The sequence below is a fragment of the Nyctibius grandis genome, chromosome 2, assembly GCF_013368605.1.
Source record: "Nyctibius grandis isolate bNycGra1 chromosome 2, bNycGra1.pri, whole genome shotgun sequence".
NCBI classification, from domain to species: domain Eukaryota; kingdom Metazoa; phylum Chordata; class Aves; order Nyctibiiformes; family Nyctibiidae; genus Nyctibius; species Nyctibius grandis.
Genome location: NC_090659.1, coordinates 42,183,216 through 42,199,840, shown reverse-complemented (window position 1 = coordinate 42,199,840; position 16,625 = coordinate 42,183,216). Strand labels below are relative to the sequence as shown.

The 16,625-nt window shown below is 39.2% G+C and overlaps 1 protein-coding gene across 5 annotated transcripts in view; it reads left to right on the top strand.

The window, feature by feature from the left end:
• WWC3 (WWC family member 3) overlaps positions 1-16,625 on the top strand; it is a 107,469-nt gene that overhangs the window by 73,266 nt on the left and 17,578 nt on the right. For 3 of the 5 annotated variants that reach the window (XM_068425094.1, XM_068425097.1, XM_068425095.1), the window contains exons 9-14: positions 1,688-1,930; positions 5,146-5,235; positions 6,379-6,953; positions 14,854-14,974; positions 15,750-15,824; positions 16,537-16,623. In XM_068425094.1, the coding sequence (XP_068281195.1) occupies positions 1,688-1,930; positions 5,146-5,235; positions 6,379-6,953; positions 14,854-14,974; positions 15,750-15,824; positions 16,537-16,623 (1,191 nt within the window). The remainder of the gene's footprint in view (positions 1-1,687; positions 1,931-5,145; positions 5,236-6,378; positions 6,954-14,853; positions 14,975-15,749; positions 15,825-16,536; positions 16,624-16,625) is intronic. The other 2 variants (XM_068425098.1, XM_068425099.1) reach the window with 2 other exon arrangements.

The window sequence follows — 16,625 nt, the reverse complement described above, 5'->3', positions numbered from 1 at the left end:
TGTAGACTATACGTATAGATTCATAATGGTGCTTTCAGTAGCTTTTGGCAGGAAGTTGGTTATTAATGCAAGGAGGAGGAAATGGTATTGAAGTGCTTAATAAAGTATTTTACTTAAGACTAAAATGTAACATAGTACGCAAATTCTTTACTTCCTGTAAATGAAATCTAAGGGGGGGAAAAAATCTATTCGACAAAATTCCTATACATATATTCAGTCATTGCAAAATGAATTATATTGATATTTTATTTCCCTTCCCCTGATAACAGGATGGCCAAATACTTTCCAGATGTCAGTCTGAAATAAACAGTGCATGAGGTTTTGTTTCTAGATGAGGAAAACCTTACCTTTGTCATGTCTACGCCTTTTATTTTTAAACAGTTTATCACACTGTGGGTCTTCTGTTTGCTTGTTACATGTTTTTGCTTTGCTTTGTTTGTTATTACCTTCTCTTTCTTACCAGATATTTTGAAAAAAAAATTACTTAAAAAACTAAGGTACCAAAAGAATGAACGCGTATCCCACTTTTATGGCTGGCTTTAAATGTGCTTTTATTTATTTATTTAAAGGGTGATCATCTTTTATGGTGCACTGAACTTTGAATGCTACCATTTCCAAGTCAAGATGAAACTGAGGTGTACAATTGCATAACTGTTGTACAGTTCTTTAGTTTCAAATGTTCAAAAATCAGAAAGCTAGAATTTCTTTTATTTACTTTTAATTTTAACTGTAACATTCTAAAGTGCCTAAATTGACCATTATAAGACAAGCATAGATACCTAACAGTAAAAGAGGGTTCTCCCTCTTATGCTTGCATACCTTTTGATTTTGCCAAAAGAAACATTTGTGAAATTTCTGGCTTTAGGGTTCTTTGTAATATTTAGAAGAGTTCAAAATTTGTTTTTAGCAGAACATTTTCTTAAAATGTCAACTGTGTAATTATTCTTAGAACTGTTGTGTTTGGTAGTGGTTCAGCATATTGAGATATAGGAAACTACTTTTGGCTATACAGCCTACTACAAGAAAAATCAAGTTAGCTTATTTAATTGCTTGATTTGATGGTGGATCCATCTAAATCTTTTTTCCAGACCTATTTTTTTGTTTTACTGACAGCTTATTTATTAAAATTTTGCTGTTGGTCAGGACTGCCTAATATTTTCAGCCCCTTGAACCATTCCTCTACTGAGGTGGGGCATGAATATATGGACCTATTGTCACTAGAGAAGCATCTCCCCTTCATCGCCTTCAACTTCTTACTGCACTTTTGAAATCCCAAGTTAAGATCTGATAGTGGAAAAATGAGGAATGAAAGGATGTTCATCATCCTGTACAGACAGCAAACTCAAGAGCTCTAAAATATGAATTGATTTATTACAAAATGAGAAACCTGTGAAGACGGGTATAGTCCATGTGATAGATAAATGCACTGTAGTTCTTATACAGCTACACGCTTAGAAGCACTTGCCATTCTTTAGTGTTTTAAAAATACACAAAACAAGAAAAAAAAAAACACCCTGAAAAACAGAAACAAATAATCCTTCCAAATTCCTCTAAATTTTCTTGTTTCGAAATTTAGAAGAAAAAAAGTCACAGAAATCAACAGGCCTCACCTTTTAGTATTTTTTGTCTTGATTGTCTTCATCTTTGTCTCTTCTGAGTTTTGAAATATATTTATCCTCTTTGAAAGAGTTTCGAATATACAACAGCAGCTGGCCTTGCTAGACAATGAATCTTGGCCGGGAATGGCTGAAGCGGACAGGGACCGTCTTCAGCTCATCAAAGAGAAGGAGGCTCTTCTTCAGGAGTTGCAGCTCATCAGTCAGCAGAGACGATCTCCAGAAGACATTGCACGTTTGGAGGAAGAAAAAAGACGCTTGGAGGATGAAATTCAACGGGCTCGAGCAACATCTGCTCATGGGGCCACTGAAAGGTTTGGGAACTTAAATAGTTTTCTCATCTACTGTAAGATCCATATAGGTAGTTTCAAAAGGAAGAGTAGGGAATTTCAGTTTGTTTAACAAACCAAAAAAAAAAAAGTTACTTGAGTAATTTGCTTTCAAAAAAGGAGGAGACTGCTCCTGACTGCCATTATTTAATTCTGTCCTGAAGTTTTGTGAAGGAGAGTTAGAGTGATGTCGACTAGTTAGTTCTCCTTTCATTCATCTAAAAGGTCTGAATAGGAAGAAGAGATCAGAATAGAGTCACAAAAGATGCTTGGGAAAAGTCCAGAGTGATATTGTCTGATAATAACAGACCTGAATAACAGTACGTGGGTAGTGAAAGATTTTTCTGCTATTTTGCAATGGAGTAATATTCATCTCCAAAAGCATCAGAACAAAGATCCTTCCTACATTTGGTTTCTGCCTTATAACAGGAAAGGTGAATGCTTAAGTTTTTGCTGCCTTTTGTATACAATTTTTCCTTTTAATTTGCAATCTCAGCAGTGGGAGCACATCCCAACTCTGACATTCAGAGAACATAGTAAAAAGAGTCATTCTTGAAAACTTAAATTAAATATCAAGTTATATGTAAAAACAAACAACCCCAAAATATATTAATGGAAACATTGTGTTTATTTCAAAGTTGCCCATTTTTTTCTGTAGCCAAAGAAATAGAGAAAACTTCTTAACCTCTTCTTGTTACCATAGACTGCTTCTAGTGAAAGCGAGGAAGTGCTTGTTGTTGTTTCCCAGGCTTGCTTCTCTTAAATAGTGGTAAAAAGCCAGGTTTGACACTTGAGTAACACTGCACAAACCAGCTTTAATGTGATCTGCGTAAAGGTTAATAATTAAGACACTTTTAAAATATTTGGAATTGCCTTCCCTATACAAATTCTGAGAACTTCAGTTCCTTTGAAAATGCTTACTTCAGACAGTAAATTGAGGCAATAAGTAGAAAATTCACACCCAACCTCTGGTTCAATGTTATATATTTTGCAATTTTTGCAATATCGTTACATTGGCTTTCCAGCTTAAACTGACAGAAAACGGAGTTCACTTTACACTGTAGTGTAGTAAGTTTTATTTGTTGTTTTTGGGCTCTCATGTTAGGTAGTGCATACTATGTTGGCAACAAGGCCAAGCTATTTTTCCATGTAGTTCATGCTGTGGAAACCAATGTTCCGATGTGATACTTGATATTTCACATGCTTGCAAAAACTTGAGTAGAAGTTAGAATAATATTGAAGCACTCTGTTTTTGTATAACAAATTGGAGGAAAGCTTAACTATTACTAGCCTTAATTTATTTATTTATATTAGGCTCAGGAATAACCAAACCATTCCTAGTTCTGCTTTTCTATTTCCGTTGTCTTCTAATCATGAAAGATGAAACGAAGAAGTTTCCTCTTTAAATAATTACCAGTTCTGTTCTGTTACTGAGTTTTAAAGGCACTGAGCTATGCACAAATCAGTACTAACTTAAAATCTGTATGACAGAAATTAAGTTTTTTTGTTGGTTTTTTTTGGTGGTGGTGGTGGTTTTTTTTTTCAGGTTGGCTGGCAGCCTTAGTTGGAGGCATCTCTTCTCCTTTAGTGCAGGTACCTACCTTACAGCATTGATGACTCTGAAGTGTAGGTTCCTAAGTTTGTTTTTTGAAGTAGGTGCTATGGATACCCCTTCTTTCCCTGCAAGCTTTTGAATCAGTTAAGTTTCTTGCATCCATTTGTCTTTTTCTTTTGGTTCCTGTGTGCAGTGCCTTTTTCATGTAAGTTTACATAGCTGAGCTGAAGCCTTCATGCACCACTTGGTTAGTCAGGTCCTGGGGTCCACCGAAGCAGGAGAAAAGCTTCAGCGTTGCACACACTGGGGTGTGCAGCTTCTACCGTGTGGTTGCAGTGAAGGGAGCCTCCCCAGAGGGTGGTGGGGTTGCTGGAGCGTAGTACTACAGCCCCTTGCCAGCATATGAATTGATGAAGTTGGAGGCCAAAGAAGTTGAGAGATTTATGTTTTCACTACTAACAAAGAAGTACTTTTTTCATATCTTAACCATCCAAAGTTTATTGAAACTAATGCTGACGTTTTGTTTTATCCAGAAGGACTCCATTTTTGTTGATTTTTTTTTTCTTTTCCCTTTTTTTTTTTTTCATCCTACCCATTAACATGTTGAATTCTAGCATCTGTCTTTGCAGTTGAGGAAGGCCTGAAGCACTCAAATAAGTTTGATCTGCTTTCTCCAAACTGTCAGAATCCCAATTTCCAGCCAACTTGTGAATGTAGGGCTGGAGCAGTAACTTTCCTGGACATAAAAATGTACAGCACAAACCAGATTACCAACCTGATTTTATTTTGAAGTTCAGTGATTGACCTTGGGAAAAGAAAACACCAGGAATACTTATAATTCTGGATTCAGGAAAAGAATGTGCTATCAATAGATAAAATCTATTCTTCAAAGTTTTAACTTAATAATCTCAAAATACAGATTTTATCTTATAGGTGTATGAGACTGACAGCATTATAGGTACATTCCATTTGTGTTACGGCAGTGGTACTGAGTAATTCAGCTGCTTGTTATTAGAATGGGCAAAAAATAAGTTGCAGTGAGAGATTTTTGTCATAGCTTAGCATTCAAAATGTTGTATCACCTGCTTAAATATAATGATATATAAATGTGCTTGGAACATCTAGAATTAAAGCTTAAAGCTGAGTTTTATGGTTACTGCTTAACAGAAATCCTCCAAAAATTTACTTTCTGTCTTCAAAATTTGTCACTAATTAGCTTGGATAATAGGGCTATTTGGAATATATTTTTCCTGCCAAGGCAATGAAAGTCATAGTAGTTCTCTGTATTTTACTGGCACAATCAGGTTGATGCAAGGGAAAAAGAGAGTCTGATGTTTTTACCTAGGACTTCTTAGGACTTCGCTAATTGCTGCAATGTATTTTCAACATCATGACTCTTACATTGTGCCTCAATTACTTTTCTTGTCTGCGAATTCTGCTGGAGTCTTGGTTCTTGTGTTCTTGCTGGAATTTCCATTGCTACGTATGAGCTGCGTAAATTAAAACTTTTCATTAAACAGCGAAACATCTTTGTATATTCCAAACTGCAATGCAGTGATATTTTTCCGTACTTGGAAAGCTCCTAGCACTTCTTGAGTACTACTGTAATGAAGAAAAATAGTAATACATATCTGTTTAATTACAGGATACTGTTACAGGAGAAGAGAAATTGTTTGCTTATGCAACTAGAAGAAGCTACACGTTTAACCTCATATTTACACTCCCAGTTAAAAAGGTGAGTTAGGTAAAACCAGCAGGTTTTGAATTTTAACCACAGCAGAGAAGAATATTAATAATCTATGAAGTTTACCTTTTAATACTTCTACGTATGTGTGCCAAGTAAATTAATTTTTTACTGAATTTACATAGTTTGGTCTATGGAATGTGATGATTTGAATAGAGTTTTATAAATAGTATTGATGATAGCTATTTGGCCTAGAATATTATGTCTATTTGGGAATTTTATATGTTGCATTATTTTCTGAAAAGAAGATACGTACTTAAAACCCATTGTAATATTGTTACAGTTTACTAATATGAAGACAACATTCTTTTAAGTTCTGTGAGATTTAATATTCTGATACCTTCTCCAAAGGAGGGGGTTTTGATCCTTGGTGAGATGACAAAATTTTGCCATTTAAATACGAGAATGTGCTAAGACCCACACAGAAGCCCAGAATGTTTTGCATATTCACACTCGCAGCTGCCTTTTTAGATGTAGCTCTTGGGGATTCCTCAGCTCAACACCATGCCGACATCAAAAGCTCAGTTCCTGCTGTGTCTCACTTCATCTCTCTGTCACTTACATTCTTCTCTCCCTAACTGTCTGAGAGTGGTAAGAGGAACTGGAATAGGATTCCTCCTAAAGTTGTCTTTTTTATTTTGCACTACAAAAACCTGTGAGGGTGAGGCTTACACAGCATTTTGTTAGGACTTTCCAAATCCCTTCTCACTTCTTCTCCCTGATATGTTTATGAACCATCATTAATGCAAATTCAAGCTGGATCATGGTAGTCTACCCTTCCTGGCTTTACATTGAGTCCACTGATCCAGATCCTTCTCTGGCCTCTTTTCTACCAAATTATGGCTGCTTACACGTTGGAGGAAAGAGTAGGCTTGTCCCGTTGGACCCTTTGTCTTCAGACACATGGTCCTGATTTGGTTGTCACTTGTGCTGTTCCAGTCATGGTTGTACTTGAGACGAGGGCAAGAGACACGAGCTAGACCTTAAAATGCCAAATCATCTCTCCACGTCACTGTACTGAATACATGTAAAATTTCTTGTGTAATCTGGATTGATGTTTTTATGTCTGCGCTGGTATTTCTGATTATATTTCAAAGGGCCTTTTTTTGTTTTCTCTTTCTTTGCCTGCCATAGTCTGTCAGCTAGCACCCTCACAATGTCCTCTGGCAGCAGCAGGGGATCCCTGGCCTCCAGTCGAGGATCCTTGGCCTCCAGCAGAGGTTCTCTCAGCTCGATCAGCTTTACGGACATCTATGGCCTTCCGCAGTATGACAAATCAGACAGCGTTACAGACTATGGGCAGCATTTACGCTTTGACATCATTCCCTTCGAGTCTCTCACGAAGGATGTGCCATATGCTGATCCCATTGGACACACAAATTTCAGTAAGCAGCGGAGGTCTCTGGATACCCCGCAGTCCCTGGCGTCCTTGTCATCACGGTCCTCCTTGTCATCGTTGTCTCCTCCAAGCTCACCTCTGGACACCCCATTTCTCTCTGCGTCTCGAGATTCTCCCTTGGCTCAGATGTCAGAAGGTTTTGAGGAGATGGCAAGCATAGGAGCCCTGGAAATGCTCAGGGCTCAGACCACAGCATTGGGTGACGATGATACGCAAGGAACAAGCTCATCTCAGACATCCACTTACCCTGTGGACAATGAAGGGCTGCGAGAAATGGGACCACAGCTGGCTGCTGTCCAAACCGGTGGAGGTGAGTTTTTGGACATTATTATTTTGTCACATTATCATAGAAAATGTCACACAGACCTAAGCATACTAGCACAGTAGAGACTGTTCCTCAGTTTGGTTTCTTATACTTCCATCAGTTAAAAATCATATGGTAGATGTTAGCTGTTAAAAAAACCCAACCAACCAACCAAAAAACCCCCACACTTTAGATTTAAGGCACAGAGGTAGAAGAGTAGAGAAATCTTGTAAATAGATCTTAAAATGGTCGTGAATTGTGTCGAAGAAAGAGAATGGAATATGGACTTTCTTTGGAGTGTAGTGCATCAAGTAATAAATATTTTGGTCTTGGATTGGGAATTAGTAAAAACACGCATGGTTTAATTACATCTGAGGCTACCAGGTGTCCCCATGTTGCCATTACTCTGATAATTTAAAGCCGCACAAACCCAGGGGAGATAGAGAAAGAAAAAAAAAAACACCAAAAAAAACCACCACAACCAAAAAAAACCCCAAACACAAAATCAGGCATGAGGTGATGCTGCGACAATGCAGTTAAACATCCACTTGAATGGTTGTCTCAGAGAACCTGTGCTCTGTGATCGCAGAGGAGCGATGTGTGCAGTTACCACAGCACACATACTATAGTTTTCTTTTCCTACTTGACTGTGAAGTTGATGGACTTCCTTTAGCTTCCATTGCTGGAAGCTTCCAAGGCACTACAGATGAGAAATGTAAATTAGATCAAAAGAGGAAACAGAAACCCTTTAAAAAAACCCGAACCAAACAAATTTAAAAACCTGAGCATACAGGCATGTAAGAAATTTATTTTCCCATTTTAATCAATCAAATGAAGAAGAATATTCTTTCACAATGACTTTTTTGTGTTGGCTTGCTCCTATTGCTAATAAAACCATACCACTAGAGAACGGCTTTTAGAGAATATTTTTAATATTAAAGATCACAGAATCACAGAATCACAGAATGTTAGGGATTGGAAGGGACCTCAAAAGATCATCTAGTCCAATCCCCCTGCCGGGGCAGGATTGCCTAGACCATATCACGCAGGAACGCGTCCAGGCGGGTTTTGAATGTTTCCAGAGAAGGAGACTCCACAACCTCTCTGGGCAGCCTGTTCCAGTGTTCGGTCACCCTCACCGTAAAGAAGTTTTTCCTCAAATTTAAGTGGAACCTCCTGTGTTCCAGCTTGCACCCATTGCCCCTTGTCCTGTCAAGGGATGTCACTGAGAAGAGCCTGGCTCCATCCTCATGACACTTGCCCTTTACATATTTATAAACATTAATGAGGTCACCCCTCAGTCTCCTCTTCTCTAAGCTAAAGAGACCCAGCTCCCTCAGCCTCTCCTCATAAGGGAGATGTTCCACTCCCTTAATCATCTTCGTGGCTCTGCGCTGGACTCTCTCTAGCAGTTCCCTGTCCTTCTTGAACTGAGGGGCCCAGAACTGGACACAATACTCCAGATGCGGCCTCACCAGGGCAGAGTAGAGGGGGAGGAGAACCTCTCTCGACCTACTAACCACACCCCTTCTAATACACCCCAGGATGCCATTGGCCTTCTTGGCCACAAGGGCACATTGCTGGCTCATGGTCATCCTGCTGTCCACTAGGACCCTCAGGTCCCTTTCCCCTCCGCTGCTCTCCAACAGGTCTGCCCCCAACTTGTACTGGTACCTGGGGTTGTTCTTGCCCAGATGCAGGACTCTACACTTGCCCTTGTTATATTTCATTAAATTTCTCCCCGCCCAACTCTCCAGCCTGTCCAGATCTCTCTGAATGGCTGCGCAGCCTTCCGTTGTGTCAGCCACTCCTCCCAGTTTGGTGTCATCAGCGAACTTGCTGACAGCGCACTCTAATCCCTCATCCAAGTCATTAATGAATATATTGAATAGAACTGGTCCCAGAACCGATCCTTGAGGGACTCCGCTAGACACAGACCTCCAACTGGACTCTGTCCCACTGACCACTACTCTCTGGCTTCTTTCCTTCAGCCAGTTCACAATCCACCTCACTACCCGATCATCCAGACCACACTTCCTCAGTTTAGCTGCGAGGATGCTGTGGGAGACCGTGTCAAACGCTTTACTGAAATCGAGATAGACCACATCCACAGCTTTACCATCATCTATCCACCGGGTAACATCCTCATAAAAGGCTATCAAGTTGGTTGAGCATGACTTCCCGTTGGTGAAGCCATGCTGAGTGCCCCTAATGATCCCCCTATCCTTGATGTGCCTAGAGACAGCACCAAGAACAAGTTGCTTCATCACCTTTCCGGGGATGGAGGTGAGGCTGACTGGTCTATAGTTACCCGGGTCCTCCTTCTTGCCCTTTTTGAAGACTGGAGTGACATTCGCTTTCCTCCAGTCCTCAGGCACCTCTCCCGTTGCCCACGACTTAGCAAAGATGATGGAGAGTGGCCTAGCAATGACTTCCGCCAGCTCCCTCAGCACCCGTGGGTGCATCCCATCAGGGCCCATGGATTTATGGACGTCCAGGTTGCTTAATTGGTCCCTGACCCAGCCCTCATCAACCAAGACAGATTCCTCCTCTATCCTGACTTCTTCTGAGGCCTCAGGGGTCCAGGGCTCCTCAGGACAGCCTCCAACAGTATAGACAGAGGCAAAGAAGGCATTCAGTAATTCCGCCTTCTTTTTATCCTCTGTCTCCAGGACCCCCACCTCATTCATCAGTGGGCCTACATTGCCTCTAGTGTTAGCTTTACCTGCAATGTATTTGAAGAAGCCCTTTCTGTTGTCCATGACCTCTCTTGCAAGGTTTAATTCCAAGGAGGCCTTAGCTTTCCTAGTTGCCTCCCTACATCCTCTGACAACAGACTTATATTCCTCCCAAGTGGCCAGCCCCTCCTTCCACGATCTGTACACCCTCTTCTTCCACTTGAGTTTGCCCAGCAGTTTATAAGATTTTAATTCATTTATTTTAAATTTATTTATCAATTAATTTAATTTATAAGATTATAATTCCCATCCCATTTCTATATCCAGAATTCTGTGTTAGCAGTTTTGTAGAATGTTGCATTCAAGACTTATGACACCAGGAGTAATATGAAATATAAACAGAGAAAGTATCATATTATCCTACCAAAACCTTGTCGAGTGATAATGAGAAGGAACATTGACAGTATCTAAGGAAAAGCTTTCAGCTTTCTATTTTTAAAAAGAAAATGTCACCACTTCGCTGAAAAGCCTGTGTTGTTCAATCAGCATTTGAGTCTAGACTCACCTACTTTCCTTAATGCAGCTACCATTGCCAGAAGATACTGCTGCAGAATTTACATTTACTAGATGTAAACATTTCTAGTGCCCACATTGCAGCATTCAGACCAAAATAAACAGAATTCCAGAGACCAGCATGTAAGCTTGTGCTTAAATTTGTGCCATGAAGAGGCTTCCTGAGGCTTTCTTTAAACCTCAGATCAGACCACAGCATGTCTTCACCCATTGTGGTAAGTGAAACTATGTTAGTAGTTCATTTATAGCTCGTATGTGTTTCCTAGAAGTGAAGGCCTGGTTTGAGGGCCTAGGGAACAATAGGATGAGGGTCAAGTTCCTGCTTTAGTTTTACTTTTTCTCCCTTCTCTTGTCACATTTCTACACATTTCACATTTCTCTGAAAACCTCTGGCAGAACATGCCTGTGCTGCCTGCTGTCACTGCTGCGGTGTCGAGCTCGAGCTCCTTGTCCAGGGGTTACAAGTTTTCTCTGTGTACAAGAGTGCTTTGTGTTGCCTTTTGAGGAAGAATGTAGGTTAAAAGGTAGACAAACTGTCTTTTTTTTGAGATTTATTTTTTTTTTTTAATATTTGAATTTGAAAACAATTGCTTAACAAAAATTTAACTTTTCTGATTTTTGGCTGGAGTCATGACTACTTTGAACTCTACACTTGCTAGCTGGTGGGTTTGCAATTGTAATGCAGTTGTTTGCAAGTAGCATTGAAAGTTTTGAAATTATTTTGGTTTTGTATTCTTTTATTGAAGAATTTGATGGACCGTCAAGCTTGTATATCACAGTTTGGGAACCCCTCGATGTTGGGGGTTTTGGTTTTCACTAAGGTGGTATGCAGTGTGCTTTGCTGCTGCCACCCAATGGTCTGGTAGCATAATATGATGCAGGAAAACCAGTAAGTACCAGCTTGGACAAATCTTTTGCCTGTTCCTTCACTAGACAAAACATGAGGTAATTTTTGCAAATTCTGGGGCTGGGAGGGTTAACACTGAATAAACTGCACATACTTTGCACTGAAGCAGCACTTGAGCAAGTTCAAGGAGTTCTTCAGGAACTGCAATTTTGATGTTCACTTGCTGATCTGCTGTTTTCTTGTACTGCATCTGTTTCAGGGATGTACTGTGAAATATGTTAACATGTGTGAATGGAGGGAATATGCTTGAGAGGTTAAGTTCGTCGTATTTATAAAGCTGGGAGTGGGAGGAAACATGTTAATAAAATATTGGGCTTTAGTATCTTCACTATGTCTTCCTCTCTATCCTAAAATCACCTTTCAAGTGCTAGGTTTCCTTTAATGCCTAAATAATCTCTTGTTTGGAAAAAATTGTGATAGATCTAAAAGATGATTTATCATGGTATGCTTTTCATTTTGTCTTGTTTCTCATGCGGCACAACAGAAAAAGTCACTGTAAGTGAACCTGAAATTACTTATTGTGCTGTTTTTGCCTGTAATTCCCAGTGTGTTTTCCTGTGTGAAGTGTTCATTGTTAGTTTTTTTTTTTTTGAGTTGCATGTGAAGAAAAAAGAGATCTTGCTACATTTGGTTTTGTTTAATATTGTGCTGTATCTGTTTAATCATTATGGCATACTTAATTTTTTGCTATGTCAACTAAAAAATATATTCATGGCTGTAGTTAAATTCCTGGAAAAAGGGTGCTGCAAGCTTCAGCTTTATTTTATCATAGTAATGCCTGACAGCATTCATTGTAGGTAAGATCTGTTTGTGTCTCTGATTTAGTTTTTATGAGAGTGTTTGACTCTTTTATTAGTGCATTTTGAGCTGACGTGCAGTATTTATAGTCTCCAAAGCTTGTGAAACATGCTTTAGATTTATTTATGTATTTTTTAGCTAATGAAATCTTGGACACCAGAATTTCCTTTGAAGTTCACTTTTTCGACTAATGATACCCGAGAATATTCTTTTAATCGGGGCTGTCTTCTGTTTATCATACTTTGGCGCCCAGTAGTTCTGGGAATTCATAGATATTGTTCACTGATTTTGTTATTTAAATAAGAAAATGAAAGGTAATTGTCTATCTTAGAAACTTTAAACCATTCTTTACCTTCCAGCATTGGAAAGTCTGTAACCCGTGCTAAACCTTGTTCTGTCTAAACCAAATTCTGATGTTTATTTCTCCTTGACCAATTTTTCCTGCTGACTTTTTTCTAGTCAAAGGCATATTTTGGTGTTTGCATCTCTCCAAAATTCTCTGGGATTGTCCAGATGTTATCAAATGCTTCCATGGCCTGCAGGCAGCGAGCAAAATCATTGTTCAGTTACAACATTGTTGCAACATGTCAGTTTTTCATGACATTATATTGATGCTTCAGACTATTTTTTCCTTACAGACAAATTGGGAACATGAACCTACAAAGGAGAGAGCCCGTGAGGTCTTTCGTCCACTACATCTATACAAAGTATTCACATAGAGGGGTGAGCCAAAGGCTTATTTGCGAAAAGAAGTCATCCTAGTGTAACTTGTTGAAATTAGTACAGAAATTATGGAAGCACTTTCATACAAAATTTATACACTTTTGTGAAGTTCAGCCTCTTTCCAGTGATGTAAAATAATGGGGAAACTTTCATATTAAAAGATGTCTCTACAGAGTGCTAATTTTGATTCTGCATAAATACCAGTGACAGAACTCGGAGGTGTGCTCACCAAATTAAAAGTTTTTAAAAAAAACAAGAAAAAAAAAACTAACAAAAACCCAAACCACTTTGTACAAGTGATATGGAGGAGAGTGTGTTTTCTTTGCTTTCTGTGAGCTAGCTTGAACTTGGCTCTCATTTGTAGTGAGGATGACATGAGGAGCATTGCATGATGTGTGGTGTGCAATAAGGGTGGGAATGCTGTAACTGGGGTGATAGGGGAAAGGGTGGTTCTTTCACCAGGCACAGAGACAAATACAGATGGGGATGTTCCTGGTCACCAGATAAATTTCCTGCATAGCTGAAGATTACTAAATCCTTCACTGAATTTGGAGGGGAGGTCCATAGGGCTACTTATGGATCCAAAAGGACAGAGAACTGGCTCTGCTGATATACAGGAATTTTAGCTCCAAACAGGACTCTCTGATTTCTGGAGCATCTTTTAGGATTTTGTGCTGTTGGTGCCCTGATAAAAGGAACCTACCTCGGGCTGGCGCAGGACTGCTGTGCTCAGTGCGTCCTGTCTGCCAGTCTCACAGTGGGTTAAAGCTAACTTAGCCAGACACTTCTGTTGATAGCAGCAGCGTGGCTGTGTTAATTTGGGGGATTTTTATCAAGCTTCAAGTCCTGACATCCTGTCCTGGTGGTGCTTGGGTGGGAGGTGAGATGGGTCCCATGCAGGGTGGTAGCTCACTGTTCATACCTCAGCTGGGCTCTGCAGGTGGCACTCAGGCTGTGGGCTGGTGCTCTGCTGAAGGAAACTTACTGATTAGGTACCAGCATTTTACTTTTGATGCCTTAAGATACTATATAACAGGTACTTAACGAGTTATTACTTACTTTGAGTAAGGCATGTTTCATCCTTAGTCAGGGTAGTAAGCATTAAACATCATCTGGTGCTTGCCTCCTGTGTGATGTGCACTGTGCTACTGTCACTCCAAATGCTGTCTGTTTTAAGTTTCTGAGCACAGGTAGAAGCAAATAAGATGCTTTCCCTACCTGTGAAGTGGCAACTCTTTGCCATTGCTTTTCTGCTTTGAGGACAGTCATTGAGCCTGAAGCAAAAGGGGGAAAAAGTTGGCAAAAGTTCTTCATTGCGCAGTGAGGAAACTGCATTTCCACAAGTCTGTTTAATGGTTCTCTCTAGGACATGAAAGAAAACAAACTTAAGTTAGGAGCTGTCACTGAAGTGTCGAAACCTTACCTATGCAGTTCTTGAGCATTACCACTTGTGCACGTACCTGAAAGGGTTGGTAGCTGCTGTACCTACTTGCCTGTGCAAACACTGATGTATAACATCATTTTTGTTGATATGCTTACATAAAAATGGTTGCTGAGTCGCTATTTATGGTGTTGCTGGTGATTTGGGGAAGGGTGGAAGAGAGGGTTGAATATTGCTTCCTATTGCGCCAGTCAGTTTTCAAAGTCATTTGCTAAGAATTTGAAAAAAAAAGTGGTCCAAGTGAGCTGGAAAGCACTGTTTCTTTTTGATAATGCCTCTCTGCCTGTAAATAAAAGCTGCTATTATGCGATGGTATAAACAGTGTGCTTTGAGACTTTGTATTAGGAAACAAATGAGAACAAAACCTCACACTGTATTATCAGATAACTTCTTAAAAGAATTAGTCTCTGTGTTTGTTTTCAACCTATTGTATATTCAGTAGGTAAATCTTCAAAGTTTAAGACATCATGTGTACATATGCTGAATTAATGCAAGTCTTCCTCCAGGAGGGATTATTCCACCAGAAAAGCACTGTAATAACAATGCAATCGGTTTATGCTTAGTCTTGTAAAAGAGAAATTAGACACAAACTTCCTTCCTTAATTCTCCCACAGAAAATCTCCGGTTGATTGTATCCTAGGTTCAACTTAAAGTTAGATGAAAAGGCAATGAATTGTGTTTGTGCCAACTGTTTTGCCACTAGTTTTGATACAATGAATGTTTCTTGTTTAATTTTTAAGAGATTGCCTTCAGCTGAAGTTGTCTTCACTTTTTTCTCCATGACAGCTGTAACTCTGCGAGGAGACAGTGGTAGAAGATCGGAGAGGAGAGCCAGGCGAGTTTCAGCATGTCTCTCAGATCATTCACTGGCTAGTGACAGTGGCGTGTTTGAAGCTTTAAGCAAAAGGTCAGGTGTATAAACGCATAGTAAGCTGGAAATATTCCTGTTCTGCCACATGATCCAAAAGAATTTGTTGTGAATTTCTGAATACACTTTCAAAAATGCTAATTCTTAGTAACGTAAGAATATTAGGTTGCATGTTTTAACAGAAAGAAGCTTTTTACATACAGTTCCACTGTCATCTTCACAAGTGCCAAGTCCCTTTTGCTTTATTGTCTCTAACATTTTAACATCATATGTTTCTCCCTTGAAAGATAGTTTTCTCAGTTTATTAGTCATAAATCAGTAATTTTATTTCAACCACGTATAGCAAAATGAAATTATACAGCATGTGACTTACAATTCTGAGTAGCATGTGATAAAAGTATAACTGCAAGGAAGAAATATATGAACTGCTGAAAATCTAAAAATGTGTGGGTTGACCAAGTGATTGAAGGGTGGGTAAAGATGTGATTACTTTATACAATTGTTTTAACACAATAAACAGTAACTGGGGAGAAGATAAGGTTGTGAGGATGCTAAAGAGAAATGGAAGGTGGAATAAGTATTAAAATAATGTAAATATCTTGAAAGAGGTATTCTAAAACCTCAGTTTTTAAAATTGTGAATTACTACTTCTGTGTGTTTTTAAATAGATATCTCAATTCCTTCTATATTACCAGTCCCTCCTGTTTTACCAAACAATTGCTTATAGCCACAAATCACAAAATAAATGTTCATTTCATTATGTTTTAACAGCTTAGGTCAGTATGTAGTTTACAGTACTTTCTGTTCCCTGCAGGAATGAAGATCTGGAAGAGCCTGTTTATGGTGACACTGCCAGTAATGAAGAACCGCAAATACACGTTGGATTTCTGTGAGTAGTGTTACTCTTCTTTCTCCCTGTCAACTCAGCAGGAATTCCTCACTCGTTTTCTTGGTTTTGGTTTTCAGCTTTTTAATAAACTTAACTGCTGTGGATAGTTATAAGAAGTTTCTGAACTGAACGCCAAAGTTTAGTGGATGTACAGATTAGTCAGTCACATGCTGCTTTGTGCTAGGTATGTGCCTTAACCATGGTTCATTCAGTGTCCTTTCAATGCTGGCTGATAAAAGGGCCTTCATTACTTCTTTCAGTAGCATTTATTTTCATTGTCTGGGCCATTAGTTTGAGTATGGATATAGGGATATGTCTCTGTGAGTGAGATCTTTTTATGCCAGATGAAGGAGGATTACCTCAGGAAAGTCACAGGTGAAGAGACACAAATACAGCTTTGAAATCCTGTGCTTAGGGCATGTTGTTGTTAGTAGCGGGAGTAGCTTGGGGAAGGGCAGATCATAGCAGTGCTAGGCAGGATGTCATATCTTAGGCAGCCCTTTTACTTTGTTACTGTAGCTAATATTATTAATAAAGTTCTGTTATCAGAGTGTGATATCTGTAATTGCTTTTGATTCAAACTGATCTATGTAAGAGATTTGTATAACAGTGAAAGGTGCTTTTACATTCTTTAAATCTTTTAGTCTTTCATCTCTATCTCTTGAGTAAAACATTGATGCTTGGTGACTAATACAGGAAATTTATTTTTCAGGCATGACAGTGGAAGTGAATGTCTGTTAGTCCATGTATTACAGCTGAAGAACTTTACTAGTCTAGTTGTTAAAGAAAACTGCAAAATGT